The 19,910-nt window shown below is 46.6% G+C and overlaps 1 protein-coding gene across 2 annotated transcripts in view; it reads right to left on the bottom strand.

Annotated features, from left to right (window-relative positions):
- Positions 1–1,066: 1,066 nt before the first annotated feature.
- NSFL1C (NSFL1 cofactor) overlaps positions 1,067–19,910 on the bottom strand; it is a 31,519-nt gene continuing 12,675 nt past the window's right edge. Inside the window, exons 3-9 of one of the 2 annotated variants that reach the window (XM_081917168.1) lie at positions 17,946–18,020; positions 14,604–14,769; positions 13,677–13,796; positions 5,710–5,819; positions 5,405–5,542; positions 2,477–2,641; positions 1,067–1,941 (exon numbers count right to left, since the gene is read on the bottom strand). In XM_081917168.1, the coding sequence (XP_081773294.1) occupies positions 1,779–1,941; positions 2,477–2,641; positions 5,405–5,542; positions 5,710–5,819; positions 13,677–13,796; positions 14,604–14,769; positions 17,946–18,020 (937 nt within the window). In that variant the 3' untranslated portion in view covers positions 1,067–1,778. The remainder of the gene's footprint in view (positions 1,942–2,476; positions 2,642–5,404; positions 5,543–5,709; positions 5,820–13,676; positions 13,797–14,603; positions 14,770–17,945; positions 18,021–19,910) is intronic. The other variant, XM_081917169.1, reaches the window with a different exon arrangement.

Here is a 19,910-nt window from a genome sequence, read left to right as displayed (position 1 = left end):
TGCCCCCAAACTGAGCTGCCCGTGCTGCGCTAAACCGGCATAGTGCGGCAGGGAGACTTGCTTCCGCAGCGCCAGAAACCACGTCTGCACAGACACACATGCCGGAAATCGCAGGCATGTACACTCACGCATCTGGCCCATGGAGGGAGCTCCGCGGCAGTGAACTGACCCACGCATGCTTTGCTGACCCCTGGGCTACACGTTGCTAAGCAAGCTGAGCTCCCTGCTGCCTGCGCCAACCCCCATCCTCACAGACGCTGGCTGCAAAACCGGAGCCTATTCCACACTGCGACAGAAAGGAGCAAACGTCGTCCCGGGTTCAGTTTGGATTTTTAATGCTCACACACTTGTCACAATAATTTACAGAATTCACTGTCAACATCCGGTGTGGATTCATTTAGCCATGAGGGGTGGCAGGTAGGGAATGCCCATGTCTGAACTCTCCGGTGCAGGATAACCGATACCCAAGTGGCCGGCAGGACAGACCGGCCTGGATCCAAGCCTTCTTTTTACTCAAGCCCTGCTCCCGTGGCGAGGCTGCTCTCCGTCACCTGACAGAGGAGGGACAATGCAGCGGATGTGAGCTCAAGCACAGCCCACAACTGAGGAGCAGAGCTGAGAGCAGGCTTGCAGGCATGGAGGTATTCGTCCTGCGTCAAACTTTCCCGCAAGCGCCCCTTTCCATTGAGGAGAAATTTAGTGAGTTTCCTGGGACACTCGGTGTCACAGCCTTTGCCTACCTGGGGCCAACCAGATGTTTTGGATCAGCTGGAGGGACCCAGAAAGGCAAAAACTGCTGTGTTATCAAAGGAGAGACCTTCCTAAGAAAGACCTGAGAAAGAACAAAGGCAGATGAGACAGAATGAGGGACAGTGGGAGGCAGCTGACGAATTATTTTCTTTAAAAAAACAGAAGATGGGGAGGACACCCCTGGATCCAAAACTGAGATGAGTGACAGATTGCAGCCGTGCTGATCTTCAGGAAGTATGAAGTCACACACTCCAAGCCAAACCCTTCCGTAAGAGGCTTCAAAGCCTGATCAAAATGTGGGCCTCCTTTTTTTATGAGCCCGCTGGAAGGAGGGGGAAAACCCCAAGGGCCACCCATCCCAGGCTCTGCACTCGGAGACCCCTCACTTAAGAGTGGCTCGTTTTCAGGACATGGGCGGAAAGACACTGTGAAGGGACCTCTCTGCTCTTTGAGGTGCTATGAGGGAGCCTGGAGGAACAGAAGAGTAGATGGCAAGATTGTGCTACAGATGGGACGCTAGATTATTTGAGGAGGGAAGGTCTGGATTCCTTCTAATGCCCACAGCTTTTACCCATATGCAAGACAGAAATACCCTACAGACTTGGTTGGCAACACAGAAGAGAGGCCCCCGGTTTGGGGGTCCACTTTATTTAATACACCGACGGATCCTGTAGCTGCTACCCCCCCTGGAGCTGGAATGGAGGGAGGAAGTCATGCCTTTGAGCCTTACCTCTCCTTTCTGCCCCATAAGTGATCCAGGGTGTGTGTGTGTGGCAGGCACAACAGGTAGCTGCTGCTCCTTTGAAAAAGTTTGTGTTTGGTTTTAATTATTATTATTATTATTATTATTTTTAAAGTCCATGGATCAGCACAAAGAAAACAAAACAGTGGGAAACGCAACTAAAGAGTCCAACGCAAGAGCTTCGAACCCAGCACTATGAGGCGGCCGTGAGGCTGCCCTTCCCGCCCGGAGAGTTGCCCCGTAGGAGGCTATAGGGCCTGGGCAGGCAGCCATCGGGCAGGTTCCCTTATATTAACCTCTGGACGATGACAGCGTTCAGTAGGTTGGCTTCCTTCAGGGTCTGGTCCTCATCTGTCAGCTCTTTGTTGGGGAAAGTGGTCATGAGGACAAAGCTTGTGGCAGCCATGGCAGGCCTGGCATCCGCTATGAAGAGTCGGACATCACGGATCCTGCAAAAAAACCGAGATGCGTTTGTCATGGTATTGCCAGAGAATTCAGGGGAGGAGCAGGAACAGGCAGAGGGAGGGGGGCAGGAAGTGATGATTGAGGAAAGAGGAGAAAGCCAGGAGGCAGGACGGCTCTCAGATGTTGAACCAGAGCCTCAACACCGCTCAGGAAGTTCTGGCACAGACAGTGAGACAATGCCTGTTCCGTCCGCCAGGGAAAGGAGAGGGTTAAAGAGGAGGGGGCGTGGAGAGGCATCACGTGAAACCTCCCCGCCTTTTCTGTTGGAGAAGGAGCCGGCATAAGCCACTCCCAGAATCTGAGCCGGAGGATTCAGATGCATGATTGTAATGTGCTGCCTGTACATATGTAAAATAAAGGCTGTATATATGTATCTCTGAGTGAGCAGAGGCATTTCTTGCGAAGAGCATTCACAAGCCATCACAGCGTTGGACCTCTTCCGGCTTCCCACCCACCCACTAACGCCAGCCAAGTTCCCATAATTGTAACTCCCTTTGGCAGCAAGCTCTGCCCCGGTACCTGTGACTGTGGTTGAATTTCTGGACCAGCCGCCCCCCGTCCGCCAGCCGGATCTGGATGCTGGTGGTGGGCTCTGACTCGTCGATGGTGATGGAGGAGCTGGCTTTGGCTTCGTTTTCGGCTTGCTGTGACGGGGAGCCTGCGCCCATCACCTGGGGGGCAGTGCTGAGGAAGGAGGAGGGAGGAAAGGTTGGAACTGTGGAGCAGGTGGCAGGTTTGGGCAAGACGGACGCAAACCCCCCTCCGACAATAAACCTGGCGACTGTACACAGTTACTCGATGGACATAAAGGAGCAGCTTCAGAAGACTTATCAACCTTTGAAATTTGGGTTCGGAGACCCAAGCAAAACGCAACTGGTCAAAACCATTTATGAACCAGGTGAAACTACAGTCATACTTCATGTTATGTCCGCTTCATGTTATGTTCTTTCAGGTTACGTCCTGCGGTGACCCGGAAGTACCGGAAAGGGTTACTTTTGGGTTTCGCCACTGACATAGAAGCGCAAAATGGTGTCACGTGCATGCGCAGAAGCGGCAAATCACAACCCGTGTGTGCGCAGATATGCCACTGCGGGTTGCGTTCGTTTCATGTTGCGAAGGGGCCTCCAGAATGGATCCCGTTCGCAACCAGAGGTACTACTGTACTCTAAGAGAGCCACGGGACTGGACCAAAATCTGGCCCAGCACTTCCTTTGCTTGTGCAAGAATCTTTGTAATGAAACAGAGGATATAGGATGAATTTAAAAAGAAACTGTGTCTATCAAACCTACCCACAGGACGCTGACACAAACACCTTGCACATACACTATGGAAAAGAATGAAAGTTTACTACTCCCCTCAGCCCCCCCATCTCCCCACCTCTTTCCCCCCAAGCTTATACCATATACAACATTAATGTCTCACATCGAATATAACTGATCTGTATAAAGGACTTGGAAAAATGATCTGAAAATAGAGACGATGTATGTACTTTTGCTACCCAAGAAAGTCTTTTAATAAAAACCATTTTTTAAAAGGGGGGGAATTGTGTTCTTCAACATCAGCATCCACAGCCATACTATTTATCTACAGTTTAAAAAAATGTGATCATTGGATGAATGGCAATATAGAAATTTAATTAAAAACAAAACCAAACAAAAAACAAGGGCCGTGGGGGAAGAACAAGCCAAGAAGACAACTGGGCTGTTTGCAGGCAGAATTGTTGGGGTTTGCACACAGAAGGTGAAGGTTCAAATAACTGGGCTTTCTGGACGGCGTGCGAACTCTCCGCCTAATTCTACTCTGGAGAATAAATCTTGCACTCCAAGGGCAAGTCGCAACCGCAACACCTCCCACCCCAGGAAGCTAAGCTACAACTATGTTAACAACGTCCGCAAACATTCTAACCACTGAAAAGTGCAGTTAGCCACTGAAAGCTGGAAACAATTGCAGTTTGCTGTGGGAGAAGTGCCAAAATGCATTTACTTGGAAGTCAGCCAACTTGTTTCGGCGGGGCTTTACTCCATGTTATATTTGGACTGCATGGCAACCTTAATCAGCGAAGTATTTCAAACGCTGCCTTGAGGACAGGTGGGCAAAATTCCAAAGTAAAAGAAATGTGCATTAGGCACCTGGTTCCGCATATAACTTTGCTAACTGCAACATTCACCCCTGCAATTTTCAGGATCAGAAGTTGCTGGCCTGGTTAACAGCAGCATGCAGCAGACTATCCAGCAAAGAGGGATGAGGAAGCAATTTCTGCCAAGAAGACAGAGCAACAGGAATCTAAAATGGGATCATATCACTCCCTTCCTGACCTGGTGTATTTCTGGCACAAGCCTTCACAGCTGATGCCCAGCTTGCAATGCAGCGCTTAGGCCGTTCACTACTAAATTCAACATTCCAGATCATATTACAAGCAGACTGGACAAGCAGAGAGAAACTAGGCAGTTTGGCCTTATTTGAATATTTATAGAATTTGAGATTTTACTATTAAAGCAAGGGCAGCAGAATTGCTGCAGGAGAAGGAAGGAGGAATGATGTACATGACTGGTGACTGGGAGCAGCCGCCGGGGCCATACAGCACTGGTTCTAAAAGACCTACACTGGCTCCCAGTAGGTTTCCAAGCACAATTCAAAGTGTTGGTGCTGACCTTTTAAAGACCTAAATGGTCTCAGCCCAGTATACCTGAAGGAGCATCTCCACCCCCATCGTTCAGCCCGGACACTGAGGTCCAGCTCTGAGGGCCTTCTGGCAGTTCCCTCACTGTGAGAAATGAAGCTACAGGGAACCAGGCAGAGGGCCTTCTCGGTAGTGGCACCCGCCCTGTAGAACACCCTCCCACCAGATGTCAAAGAGAAGAACAACTACAAGACTTTTAGAAGGCATCTGAAGGCAGCCCTCTTTAGGGAGAATTTTTTAATGTTTGATGAATTATTGTATTTTTACTATTCTGCTGGATGCCGCACAGAGTGTCTGGGGAAACCCAGCCAGATGGGCGGTGTACTAATAATATTAATACAGTGGAACCTTGGTTTTCGAGCGTCTCGGAAGCAGAACGTTTCAGAACCTGAATGCCGAAAACCCGGAAGTAATTGCTTCCGTTTTTTGAACACACCTCAGAAGCCGAATGGCGTGTTTTTCAATTTTCACCATAGAAACTGCTGACAGCCCTTTGGTTGTTGAACGTTTTGGAAGTCGAACGGTCTTCTGGAACGGATTATGTTCGACAACCAAGGTTCCATAGCACTTATTATACATAATAATTACTATTATCATCATTACCTGAAGGCAGCCTTGCATGGGGAAGTTTTTAATGCCTTACTGTGCTTTAATTTCCTTTTGAACCTTTACTTGGGTTCTTCTCTCAATGAAGACTAGAGGCAGCCGGGCCTTTTTGCAAAAGAGAAAAGAGGCAAGAAGGAAATGCTCAAATGCTGGCTCCTCACCTGCCCAGTTTCTGTCCTTCCCCGGTGAAAGCCCTGAAGGCACCTCTGGGTTTTGTGAAATCCTCGTCGCGGTGGTCCTCCAAGTCCAAGTTGACCTGTCCGCCACGGGCCAACCGGCGAAGCTCCACAGGAACCTCCCTGACAAGGGAAAACAGAGGGAGGCAACTCAAGAAAAAGGACCAGCCAGCCTTACCTTTCTCTGTGGTAAGATGGAGCGTTCTGCAGAGTCCAGCATCCCAGGGAATTAGATGTCTGGTGCAGCCAGTTACCAAACACTGGCCCACATCCCAGAGCCCTGCCCTTACCCTCTGCGGATGGATTCCAGGAACTGGGAGTTGGATGGGTCTTGGTAGCTCCTCAGTTCTCCGCTGTCCAGGCTGAACCCACTCTTCCACAGCTTCAGGACCACGTGCACCTGTAAAATCAAAAGTCTTTCCACCATCTGCAGGGTGCCTCTCCCAGGAAGCCACGCTGCTGCACATCTGCGCCTGTTCAAACCAGGGAGTAAGGTTGCCATGCCAGGCTGCAGAAATTGCAACCCTCCTCATCCTTCTTGCCCTGCCAGAGCTGCTGCCCTGGAAGCCAGCCTTCTCTAACCTGGTCCCTTTGCAATGTTGCTGGAGGAGAGAGCTAGCAAGGGAGATGGATGTGGAACCCTTTCTCGGCCACGTGCAAATGGCTTCAACTCACCCCACCTGTCTTGGGCTCAACACACACGGAGCCCTGCAGGGCAGAAAGCAGCTTGATGGAGCTATTCGGAGCAGCGGGAAGAGAAAGGGTCTCAGACACCCACCTTTCACAACCTCGCAGCTCCGATCCACCCTCTCTCCTCTGAAGCAGCCGGTGCCAGGGGTTTTATATGATGATGAATTTATTATTTTGGTCACAGACCAGTTCCAGCCCACATACAATATCAAGGAAGTCATAAAACACGATAGTGATACATTTGGATTTGCAGTTAGGTATAGCAGGGACAATACAAATATAAGGTAAAGGTAAAGGTACCCCTGCCCGTACGGGCCAGTCTTGACAGACTCTGGGGTTGTGCGCCCATCTCACTTAAGAGGCCAGGGGCCAGCGCTGTCCGGAGACACTTCCGGGTCACATGGCCAGTGTGACATCGCTGCTCTGGGGAGCCAGAGCTGCACACGGAAACGCCGTTTACCTTCCCGCTGGTAAGCGGTCCCTATTTATCTACTTGCACCCGGAGGTGCTTTCGAACTGCTAGGTTGGCAGGCGCTGGGACCGAGCAGCGGGAGCGCACCCCGCAGCAGGGATTCGAACCGCCGACCTTTCGATCAGCAAGTCCTAGGCGCTGAGGCTTTAACCCACAGCGCCACCTGTGTCCCTAATACAAATATAGCAACTGTTTAAAAATATATAAATTAAAACTTAATCACTAACATATATCCTTGTATGCAATGTGTGGTTGGACATATGAAGCTGCCTTATATCTAGACAGGTCATTGGTCTGTTTCGGCTCTGCCAATCTCGTTCCTGCCAGGTGTTTTGGACTACAACTCCCATTAGACCCATGCTGGCTGGAGTTGGTGGGAGCTATAGTTTGATGCACCCAGAAGGAGCCTGGTTGACTTCCGGTCGGCGCCAGCGTTAATGGCGGTCCTTGCTTCGGAGCTCCGAAGCAGGACTGCTCCGTGAGTTCGGGTCTGACCCGCTACGGCGAGCGGGGGACCCCTAAAATCACAGGCGCTGAAGCCTGTGAACAAGGAGATTCGGTGGGCACCTTTGCGCCCCCCGGTATCGCGAAAGAGCCTTTTTAAAGGCTCCGGAGCGGCATCGGGTGTGAGCGCGGTGCTGAGGATCGCAACCCAGCTCACGGAGCGAAGCCGCGTCGCCATTGACGGAGAGCGTCAATTCCTTCCTGAAACTACCGATTGGAAACAATACCCGTGAGTAAGAACAATAAATAAAGGGAACGGGACTTTAAAATTTGAGAAGACTTGGCTGAAAACGGGAGAGGCAAAAAATAAGGAAGTCTGCCCCCCGGAGCTACATGATTGACTGAGCAACGAAAAGAGCAAGCTGTGTTTAAAGGGACGTTTCTATGTTATTCAAATTGGTTGATCCTGACATCGGAAGAGGACCTCCCCCCCCAACGAGCAGGAGAGGGGGGGAAGAAATTTGGCTTAATTTTATCTGCTTAAGAAGGGAAACTTGAACGGAAAACCTTCCACTGTCGATACTCTGGCCAGGCTGCCGGGGAAGTGAGCGCCTGAAGTGAGCTGTCAAATTTGATTTGAGGATACAAAGTAAGATTTATCTGATATAAAATAACGGGACTTTGGCGGACAAAACTGTAACTTTTAAACTGCAAAAAGCAGGGTTTGTATTTGGACTTTCGCTTTTGGAACTTTGCATGGCTGTTTCTTTCCCTGTTTCTTTGTTTCCGCATTGGATATAATGTACTCCCTCTAGAGGCTTAAAAGAGAGACTGTTGCATTGAGATATAAACAGTGGGATTTTCCAGCTGCAACTGTTCCTGTGAGAACGACCTTGAGATATGAGCGGCCCACTGGATGAAATATCAACAAGATCAAAGGCAAAACAGGCTCAGGCTCAAAAGAAAAGAGGCTCCTTGACAGGAGCAACAGCAACACAGGACAGAACAACAACGGTATCAATGGATTCCATGACACAGGCTCTACTCAAGATAAATGAATCTTTAGAATCGCTTACTAGGCAATCTACAGAGAATTCCAAAAAACTGACGGAATTGACAACAAGATTGGATTTGAATACGACAATTATATCGACTAATACAGATTCTATAAATCGATTAATTCAAGAAAGTGCAGAGACGAGGAAAATAGCTGAAAACGCGAGGACCACGGCCGAGGAAACCAAAGGGAAATTTGTCCCTATTGCAAGGAAGGTACATGAGCATGATGAAGCCCTGGCCCTTATGGAACTCGAGAGGAAAGGCAAGAACTTGAAATTGAGACTGGTACCTGAGGAGGAGGAGGACAAGCTTGGGGAATTTCTTACAGATAAGTTTCAAGAATTTTGGAGTGAAGAGTTGGGAGAAGAGGAAGAGGAATTTACAATAACTACCGCCTTCCGGATTGGAAGAAAGCAAGGCAAGAAGCCAAGGGATTGCCTAATAACTTTTAGATCCAAGGAAGAGAGAGATAAAATATTGAACCTACATTTCCAGAAGGCATTGGTGATCAAAAATTCCCAGATACAGATCTTCAAAGATATTCCCAGATACTTTTTGGAGGTGAGAACACAATTTAAAGACTTAGTCGGAATTTTAAAACAAAACAACATTCAATTCAGGTGGGAATTCCCACAAGGATTGTCCTTTAACTTCAAAGGGAAGAAAATCAAAATAAAAACAATTCAAGATAAAGAACACTTCTTGGAGAGAAACCTTGAGGACTTTCAGAAAGGAACTGTAGAGGGGGGAACACTGGACATTACCAACCTATCGTTTGGATTGAACCAAGCACCGACGGACGAGGAACAAGAACTTGGAGCAGTGGGTGGGAAAAGTACCCAATAATAAAAATGTCCCTGCAACTTCTGAGTTGGAACTGTAATGGTCTAAACCATCCCCGAAAAAGAGATCAAGTTTTTCATATACTAAAGAAAGAACATTTAGATATAATTTGTTTGCAAGAAACCCATATTGCCAGGATACACAGGAAACTTTTGATAAATAAGAGATTAGGACTGGAATTTGTTTCCTCGGACAAAGTTAAGAAAAGAGGGGTGGTGATTTATGCCAAGGAAAAATGGGAACCAAAAATGATCTTTAAAGATGATGAAGGAAGATACCTGGCAGTAGAAATTCAAATTCAAGGAGAAAAAATCTTAATTGTTGGAGTTTATGCACCCAATGAGGGGAAGGCAGAGTTCTTCAAGAAGTTGCATGAGACCCTAATGGACTTTATGGACTTCAAAATTATAATGATGGGAGACTTCAATGGAGTTGTCTCCACAAACATGGACAAGGCACAAAGACAAGTAATTTCTAAAGATGGGAGACTACCAAAGACCTTTTTCGAACTCACTGACACCATGGACTTGATTGATATTTGGAGAACTAGGAACCCTCTGGAAAGAGAGGGTACCTTTTTCTCGGAAGCAAAAATGACCTGGACTAGAATTGATCAAATTTGGATTTCTAACAGTCTGGCACCAAGAGTGAAAAAAACAGAAATCTGCACAAAAACCTGCTCCGACCATAACGCAGTCAAGATGGAAATGAAATTAACAACGGCTGGAACCTTCAGATGGAGAATGAATGACACCCTACTTAGAGACGAAGAAATTTACCAAAAGGCCCAAAAAACATTGAAGGATTACTTTGAGATAAATTTGAGAACGGAGGTGGAAAAAAGAATAGTATGGGACGCAAGCAAGGCCGTGATGCGTGGATTCCTAATTCAGCAAAATTCTATAAAAAGGAAGAAACAAAATGAGAGGAAGGAAAAGATTCTGAACCAGATAAAGGAAGGAGAAAAGAAATTGAGATCCAAACCGAAATCTCATGAGATTTTAAGAGAAATAAAATACCACCAGACGCAATACATGGAACTGATGAATCAGGAAATAGAATGGAAGATAAAGCAAATGAGACAAAGGACATTTGAATCGGCAGATAAATGCGGGAAACTGCTGTCATGGCAATTGAAAAAGAGGCAAAAGTTGAACACGGTGACATCCCTGGAAATAGATGGGAAAATTATCAACAAACCAAATGAAATAAGCAACTGTTTTCAAAGTTTCTTCAAAAAACTTTATGCACATGGGCCTACAAATGAACAAGAAATAGAGGACTTTGTTAAAAAACATGGACTATCAAAGATTTCAGAACAAAATAAAAGGATTTTGAATGAAAAAATTACAGAACAAGAAATAGAGGGTGCCATCCAGAATACGAAATTGGGGAAATCACCAGGACCAGATGGTTTGACTGCAAAATACTACAAAGATCTTAAAGAATGGCTAATACAGCCATTGAAGGAAGTATGCAACCAGATATTAGAGGGGAAAAAGGCTCCCGAATCGTGGAAAGATGCATTTATCTCACTTATACCGAAGACAGAAACTGAGAAACACCAAGTTAAAAACTACCGCCCTATATCACTCTTGAACGTGGATTATAAAATCTTTGCAGACGTTTTAGCAAAAAGATTTAAGAGAGTTTTGATGGAGGAGATTCATAAGAACCAAACAGGCTTTCTCCCAGGGAGACATATGTCAGAAAATGTGAGGAACATTATAGACATTTTGGAGATGCTAGAGGTGGACATTAATAGAAAGGCAGTTCTGATCTTTGTGGACGCGGAGAAGGCCTTTGACAACATATCTTGGAAATTTATGAAGAAGAATCTCCATGGGATGGGGGTAGGCCAAGGGTTTGAAAACGGTATAGGTGCAATATACTCTGAACAAAGAGCGAAATTAATTGTGAACAATGTGGTAATGGATGAAATACCAATAGAGAAAGGTACACGACAGGGATGCCCTATATCCCCTTTACTGTTTATATCGGTCCTGGAGGTTTTATTAAACATGATTAGGAAGGACCAGCTAGTAAAAGGAATACAGGTCGGATCTAAACAATATAAGTTAAGGGCATTTGCAGATGATTTAGTGTTAACTTTGCAACAGCCAGAAGCTAGTACCAAAAGAGTTCTAGAATTAATGGAGATATTCGGCCAGGTCGCAGGATTTAAATTGAACAAACAGAAAACAAAGGTGCTGGAAAAAAATCTAACAAAAGAGGAGAAAGATAGGTTTCAAAGTGAAACTGGGTTGGAAATAGAAAAAAAGGTTAAGTACCTGGGGGTAAACTTGACATCAAAAAATGTGAATTTATTTAAAGACAACTATGAAAAATACTGGACAGAAGTTAAGAAAGATCTAGATATATGGTCTAGGCTGAAACTTTCCTTGTTAGGCCGAATCGCTGTCATTAAGATGAATGTATTGCCAAGAATGTTGTTTTTATTTCAGACATTGCAGATTCTAGACAAAATGGACTGTTTCAAGAGGTGGCAGAAAGACATATCTAAATTTGTCTGGCAGGGCAAAAAGCCCAGAATAAAATTTAAGATTTTAACTGATGCAAAAGATAGAGGGGGCTTTGCCCTGCCAGACTTAAGACTCTATTATGAATCAGCAGCTTTTTGCTGGCTGAAGCAATGGCTACTTCTTGAAGACACAGACATTCTTGATCTGGAAGGATATGACAATAGTTTTGGTTGGCATGCATATTTGTGGTATGACAAGGTAAAGGTGTATAAAAGTTTTAAGAACCATATTGTTAGGAAAGCATTGTATAATGTTTGGAATAGATATAAGGATTTATTGGAAAGTAAAACCCCCAGGTGGTTGTCACCAATGGAAGCGAAAGCAGTGAAAAAAATTAACATGGACTCTAATTGGCCTAAGTATTCTGAAATTTTAGAATATGATGGTGAAAGACTGAAGCTGCAAAGTTTTGAGAAGCTAAAGCACAAAGTACGAGATTGGCTACACTACCGTCAGATAAATGAGGTGTTTAAGCAGGACAGGAAACTTGGTTTTCAGAAGGAGAGGTCAAAGCTAGAAATAGAATTGCTAGAATCCAATACTAAAAACCTATCTAAAATGTATAATTTGCTGCTGAAATGGAATACACAGGATGAAACAGTGAAATCAGCTATGATTAAATGGGCACAGGATATCGGCCATGACATTATGTTTGATGACTGGGAACAGTTATGGACCACCGGTGTTAAATTTACGGCATGTAATGCCTTGAAAGAGAATATAATGAAAATGATCTATAGGTGGTACATGACCCCAGTCAAACTTGCAAAGATCTACCATCTGCCCAATAATAAATGTTGGAAATGTAATGAGGCTGAAGGTACCTTCTATCATCTTTGGTGGACCTGCCCAAAGATTAAGGCCTACTGGGAAATGATCTATAATGAAATTAAGAAAGTCCTTAAGTGGACATTTGTAAAGAAACCGGAGGCTTTTCTCTTGGGCATGGTCGGCCAATTGGTGTCAAAGAAGGATAGGACATTTTTTATGTATGCAACTACAGCAGCAAGAATCCTGTTGGCAAAGTATTGGAAGATGCAAGAATTACCTACTCTGGAAGAATGGCAATCGAAGGTGATTGAATACATGGGACTGGCAGAGATGACCGGCAGAATCCGTGACCAGAGGAAAGAGACAGTGGAGGAGGACTGGGGGAAATTTAAAGTATATCTAAAAAATTATTGTAAAATTGTGGACTGATAAGATGTTAAGGGGTAGGAAACAAAGAACTATAGCTGTAAATCTTAAATTGTAAGGAAACTCAAAAGGGATTTAATCAAAGTCTGATTGATGAGTTGCTCGAAAAAATGGTAAAATAAGGATGTGGCGAAGGGAAGGCATGGGGAAGTCAATTTTTGTTGTTTGTCTTTGATGTTTCTGTTTGTTTTGTATTGTTATTAATATGTGTAAAAACCAATAAAAATATTTAAAAAAAAAAAAAATAAGGAGCCTGGTTGGCAAAAAAAAAAAAAAACTGGTTCCGTATTACAGTGGTACCTCGCAAGACGAATGCCTCGTAAGACGAAAAACTCGCAAGACGAAATAGTTTTTCGTTTTTTGAGTTGCTTCGCAAGACGATTTTCCCTATGGGCTTGCTTCGCAAGACGAAACGTCTTGTGAGTTTGTTTCCTTTTTCTTACAACCGTTAATACCAGGGTGCATCTGTGCTTCGCAAGACGAAAAATCCGCAAGACGAAGAAACTCGCAGAACGAATTAATTTTGTCTTGTGAGGTACCACTGTATCTATGCCAGTGGTGTCGAAACTTTTTTCAAAGACTGCGAGATTTGATGAAGTGAAGGGCTGTGAGGGCTGACCAAAGTTATTTACTTTTTTTTAGGATTGAAGTTTGAAGTTGTTGAGCTTTTTCATGATTTTACCCCAAAGTTGAGCTTTTTTTTTAGGGTTGAAGTTTTTGAGTGTTTTTTGAGGGTTTTACCCCAGGAAATAAACTGCCACAGGGCCCAGATTGAACCGACCAGTGGGCCGGATTAGGCCCCCCGAAACAGACTTTGGACATGCCTGATCTATGCTGAGCAGCAGCAGCAGCTCTCTACGGGCTCGGGGGCAGAGTGAGGCCTTTCCTAGATCTCTGATCCTAGAGATATCTGTCCAGAGAAAGAAAGGCAGGAACTGAACCCTGGATTTGAGAAATAGGGATCTGGCCAGATCTCACTGCCTCTAGTCCTACTCCTAGCAATACTCACATCCTGGGCAGCGTTCTGCCTCATCTCTGGGGCAACATAAGCAGACTCCTCCTCGGGAGCAGCTCCCAGGCGGTACCCTCCACCTGCAAAGGGCTGCGAGAGAGAAAGGAACTGTGAGGCCTGGAAAAAGCAGGAAAAAGGCAGATGGGTCACCTCCGATCTCAACCTCCATTCGGCAGCCCTGGCAAATACTTCTCGCTTCCCCTCCGCTAAAAATTCCAAGGATGGGCAGGCCAGATAGTTGGAGGGCTGACACACACACAACCCATGTCAGTATCTAACTTAATCCATCGTCCTTTAATTAAACCCAATGCGCCATTATCATTTCCCCACTAAACAATGGTTTTGTGCAGGGAAAGCAGAAGTGTTCAGATCAGCAAGCGTCTGAATCAAGCATTTAGGCATGTAATGCCGAGTGGGATTTTGCCAGCCCTCCTTTTAGGGTGAGTTTTTTTGGGGAGGGAAGCAGTTCTGCATGAACAACATCCACAGGGAACGGGCTACAGGAGACTGGCTGCAGCTGCCTTTAAGAGAGAAGATGCTGCTGTCAGCTACTTTCAGTGCGACGAGAATGTCTCAGCTAGGTCCATCTTTCTCAAGCCCTGGAGATTGCTTTATCTCCCTTCCCTGAGAGTCCACACTGGCCCCTTCTTGCTCTCTGCATCTACTTGAAGCTTCCAGCCCTCACTTTTCCCCACTTCTCCTCCAACACTCCTCCCTGCTTTATGCTCCACCTCCCTGACTATCAGTCCTTACTGCTCCTTGCCTCCTCGCATTCCCATGCCTTCATCCACGCTGCTTTCTGAAAGGATTTGGCCTCATTCAAGTCCCTCCCACCTGTCTCACTTCTGCGCCAAGCACAGCCTCGCTTTACACGACCCCTTCTGCACATTTTGTCTCAACAGAATCCCCCCTGGGTGTGCTCACTTTTGGCCTGCTGCCTTCCCCAGGGCTCTTGGCTGCTCTGTCGACAGCCACAGCTCCGTGCTCTTTGGCCCCTCGGAACAAGTCCTCAACCAGCTCATTGGGGCTCTTCTTCCTCGGAGGACCAACAATCTGCTGCCCGCTTCGCTCAGAGCCCCCAGCGTAAAATCTGAAGAGACAACAGGCCCCCAAGATTACACCTCTCCACTGAAGACCCATTGAAAGCTGGGGCACGTGTGCATATCTGTGCTCAAACATATTTGCTAATTTTGTCACATATCTTTCGATGCCAGGCAAAAACATTCCTCTTATGCCGGGCCTTTGGCTAATTAAAACAATCTTTGACCCATTAAATTGTGTGTGTGTGTGTGTGTGTGTGTGTGTAGTGGAGTACAGTCATACTTCATGTTACGTTTCCTTCAGGTTGCGCGTTTTCAGGTTGTGTACTGCAGCGACCTGGAAGTACCGGAATGGGTTCCTTCTGGGTTTCGCCGCTCGCAAAATGACATCACGTGCATGTGCAGAAGTGGTGAATCGCAAACCGTGCATGCGCAGACACGGGTTGCATTCTTTTCAGGTTGTGAACGGGCCTCCAGAACGGATCCCGTTCACAACCAGAGGTACCCCTGTATTATTGCTTTTGTTTGCTATTATAGTATGTATTTTTGTGTTTTTATATTGTAAACCACTCTGTGATCTTCAGGTGAAGGGCAGTATGGAAATTTTAATAATAATAATAATAATAACAATAATAATTTCAACTCTCTCCTGTAGCCAAAGCAAGTCCTGTTCTCACACTGGCTTAAGTGCGTGCGCACACACTCACCCCAATGGTAGCCTAAGAAACAGGTTGTAAGAAGGAAATAAAAAAATACACATTTGCATTTCTTACTCTCTGGCTGGCTGGCTTTCAGCATTGGGGCCAGAGTGGCACGGGCAGTAATGTTTGTGGATCAGGTGAACACTAGCAGGAGGACCTGATGCACAGATGCATAGCTGTCAACGTTTTCCTTTTTTAAAAGGGAAATTCCCTTATTCCGAATAGGATTCCTCACCAGAAAAGGGAAAAGTTGACAGCTATGCACAGATGTGAGGCTGAGGAGGGGGAATCTGTGGCCCATCGGATGCTGGACTGCAACTCCTCTCAACCCTGACCGCTGGCCATTCTGCTGGCAGTTGGGAGTCTAACAAAGTTTGGAAGGCTGCAGGTTCCCCACCCCTGAGTCAGGTCTCTGCTCCAGACGGCCTTTCTTCACTGTTCTGCTGGCCTGGCTGAGCGGACAACAGAGGCAAGGCCAAGAACCCTGCAGCTAAGTGCCACATCCTGTTCCTACGGTGGCCAATCAGATGCCCCAACAGGGAGCTGGCCAGAAGCAGGACCTCAGTGCAAAAGCAACTCTCCCCACCTGCGATTCTTAGCAATTGGCCTCCAGAAGTGGAGGGAGAACAGGCTGCAGGTATGATATAATGCCAGCTTGCACAGCACTTGTGGATTGAACTTCAGGCACACCTGCCCAATAGGTTGGCCAACACCGTTTTATCCAATCTGCCCGTGTGACCCTTCAGATTTACCAGCAGCCTCCTCTTGATTACCGTAGATTCCGGCGTATTAGGCGACTGGGCGTATTAGACGACCCTCTAATTTGGCAGCTGCAATTTGGGGGTTCGTCTTATAAGCCCAGTCTTACACGCTGGGCGGCAGCAGCAGCGGGCGGCGGGCTCCGCTCCGTGCCGGAAGAAAGCTTTCTCCCAGTGCAGAGCCCGCCACCCGCCACCCATACCCGGCGTATAAGATGACCCCTGACTTTTTAACCTCTTTTCCAGGGTTAAAAAGTCTTCTTATATGCCAGAATCTACGGTATATAAATCATCGGCCACACACAGAAAGGCAGCCTTGGCAAAAGGAGTTCCCTGGGCATGAGACAATTTAGGAGCTTTGGGTGGTTTCCAGTTTGCACATCCTGTCATTGCAAGGATTTCCACTTGCGCAAGGGAACTCTCTCAGCTTCACACACACCAACCTTATAGGACTAGGTATGTCAAGAGCTTTGAACACTCCCAGACATGGGTCTCCAGCTGTTTTTGGAGTACAACTCCCATCATCCCTAGCTAGCAGGACCAGTGGTCAAGGATGATGGGAATTGTAGTCCAAAAACAGCTGGAGACCCTGGGAAACCCTTCTTTAAACTTTCTGTAAATGCTTTCTTCATTCATTCATTCTGCTACAAAACAATCCTGAAAATTATGAATTGGCTTTATGTGCACCAACGCCCACATTTCCCTTACTGACTCTGCCTATGATGTGTAGCACAGTAGTTTAAATAACTCAGTGTGTCTGATCTGTGAGGGCTCTTGTAATGCTCTGGATTGTGCCTCCCTTTCATTGCTTTACTGTGGGAGCCGTACATTTCTTAACATACACATCACAGGGATTCTCAGATATGTCCATGGCTGAGAATGTGCTGTGACTGCAGAACCTCACGTTACCAAGATAGTTGATGCAAGTTTTAATCTGCATTTAAGACTACTGTTGTTTTAATTTTCCGAAAGCCTTTTTATTGTTATTTTTCCTTACTGATAATTTTGCCTTATGGTTTTTTGTAGACTGCTTTAATGTTGTTTTTTACAGTCAAGCAGCGTATGAATTTCATGACATAAATAAATAAGATATACTTGAAATTGTGTGGTCAATGCGCAGTGAGAAGTCAAAAAAGGGGAGCTGATCAAGAGCCCCAGAGGCTGCAATGCCCCGCAAAGCTGTCTCCGCTCTTCCTTATAACTAGCAATACCTGGATAAATTGCACAAATAGAAGAACAAGCTATTCAAAAAGAAAGAAAGAAAGAAAGAAAGAAAGAAAGAAAGAAAGAAAGAAAGAAAGAAAGAAAGAAAGGAAGGAAGGAAGGAAGGAAGGAAGGAAGGAAGGAAGGAAGGGAGGGAGAAAGAAAGGGAGAAAGAAAGAAAGGTGTGCAATTCATACAAGCCACAGACTTAGGCCCTGCGGAGAGTTTCTATTTATCTATTGGCACAGAGCAAACACAGCCCTGTTCATGTCAGGGTAACAATACACTCGCCTGCTCCTCCCCCTAGGAAGAAAGAGCCGCAACCACTTACTATGCAAGATTCTGGAATGAAAGTGCTTCAAACAATGGCAGGGGAGGTCATGCCCTCAAAAGCAGGACTCCCAACAGCTGCCTCAACAGAGAGCCCCCCCCCCCCCCGCCCAATGCAGACATTTCCATAGCAGCCTGGGCCTGCAAAAAAACATTTCCAGAGGGACTTTTTCCACCCCAACTCCTCCCTACCCGATAAATCAGGGGAAGTCAGGCATTCAAACGGCAACAAACCTTTGTCCTTCCTCCTCCTCTTCCTCCTCCTCCTGAGCATGGACAAGGTCTCGGAATGACGTCACCCTGTGGTCACTGGCGAGACAAAAGGAGACACAACATGAGTCCGCCCCACATCGCTCTGATGCAACGGCAGCACCAGCAGCGCTGAGCATTAACTGGGAGCACAGAACGACAGGACGTGGAAGGCCAACCAGGTGCCCAAAGGATATATTTGTAGCAGGAACCCTCCCCCACCCCAATCATTCTGTTTGTATAAACTTCACACTCACACACTACATACGCCACATTTCTGTTATAAATTCATAGAAAATCAACCATACATTGGATTTGCACTGTTCCATTTTTATTTTTACTCCATATGACAAGAACTAACAAAGGGGGGTGATTTAGTCCTGGTCAGCCAAATCCCTTCACTGTCTCAGCACATAAACAGGAGCCCTGCCCATGCCAACCCTGATGATCCCAGACAGAAGACAATCAAGATCACAAAGAACCTGCATATGGGAGTGGATTCAAACAAAGGACACTGATCAGATCTTCCCTCAGGGGGCAGGAAACTGCAAAATCCCCTTTGTCTCCTAGAAATTCCTGGAAGGGGAGGGGGAAAGGAGGAACCAGCCAGGTGACAAGACACTCAAGTTACCACCAACTCCTCCCTCAGCCCCTCCTTTCTGTAATATATGCCTCCCTCAACCCCTCCTTTCTGTAATGTATGCATGATGTTTCTGGGGGTGGGCTTGATCTAGAGGAGGGGAATTTCAAAAGTTTTTATAAGACCTTGCACACTATTCTTCGGGGTTTTTCCTCTCTCCTGCACGTGAGGGGAATACCCTGTTGCAACAGTTCAATAAAGGCCAAGCCTACAGGCTGCTGTTTTGCTCCAAGTTATCCTGGTTGGTGTCTTTGTTTTGTCCAAGGGAGCCCTCGGATTTTTCCTGCAACAGTTGGCGACCATTCTCAGGGACACTTGGTTCTCCTGCAGAGGTGAGAGGGGAGACAGAGGGGATCGGGCGCCACTGGGCAACCTTAGCCCAGGGATCCTTCTTCCTCTCCCTGCCTCCTCTTTGCGGGCGGTAATCAATCGTCACCAAAAGCCCAACCAGGGGAGCAAAGGCGAGGTCAAGCCGGCTAAAAAAGAAAAGGATCCCGGGATCCGCGGGGGACATCTTCGAACGTGAGTATGGTTTGAAGTAAATACATTGGGAGGGGGGTGGAGAAGCAGTGTCCCCACGACAGCCAGACTTTCCTTCTTTTATTTCTGGCGTAGCCCCTCGGAGTCGGCCGGGTGCGCTCTAACTTTGCCCTTTTCTAACCCGATTCTCCCCTTCGGAAAGTGGCCAGGGAGATCGTGGAACTTTACTGTCTGGCGCTTACCTCTCGGAGTCGTCTGGGTACGCCAAAACCTTTCTCTTTCTCTCCCCTCAATTTCTTACGCGGAGTGTGACCGGGGAAATTGTGGCACCTTTTACTGTTTTCCGGCGTTACCTCTCGGAGTCGTCTAGGGACGCCTTAATCTCTCTATCCCTTTTCTCCCCCGTTTTCCGTCTTGGAATTGAGTCCGGGAAAGCGTGGCTCTTACTGTCTTTCTCTGACGTTCCCCTCTCGGAGTCGTCCAGGGGCGCCCATCCAAGCCTTTCTCTCCCTCTCTCCTGTCTCATCTAAAATGCAAACAAAGCTGCCCCTGCTGCCTGGCGACCTTTGTTAGGGATGACCCGGGTACGTCAGAACGCAAGGTTGTTTGTTTCCTTTCCAAACCTTCATTTTCTCGGGCCTTAATCTGGCATTGCACTGCGCAAGCGTCCAGTAGGGGTTCCGAACTTAGCCTCAATGGCTAGGCAGGAGGCTGTCGTGGAGGGTAGAGGGGGGAATTGGGGCCCCACACTAGGATTATATATATGCAGGAACTTTCTCGGGCCAAGGTGTCCCGTGGCAGACGGGCCAAGGTGTCCCGTGGTTGGAACT

Source organism: Podarcis melisellensis, assembly GCF_964234715.1.
Source record: "Podarcis melisellensis genome assembly, chromosome: 6".
NCBI classification, from domain to species: Eukaryota; Metazoa; Chordata; class Lepidosauria; order Squamata; family Lacertidae; genus Podarcis; species Podarcis melisellensis.
This window is presented reverse-complemented; position numbering and strand designations above follow the sequence as displayed.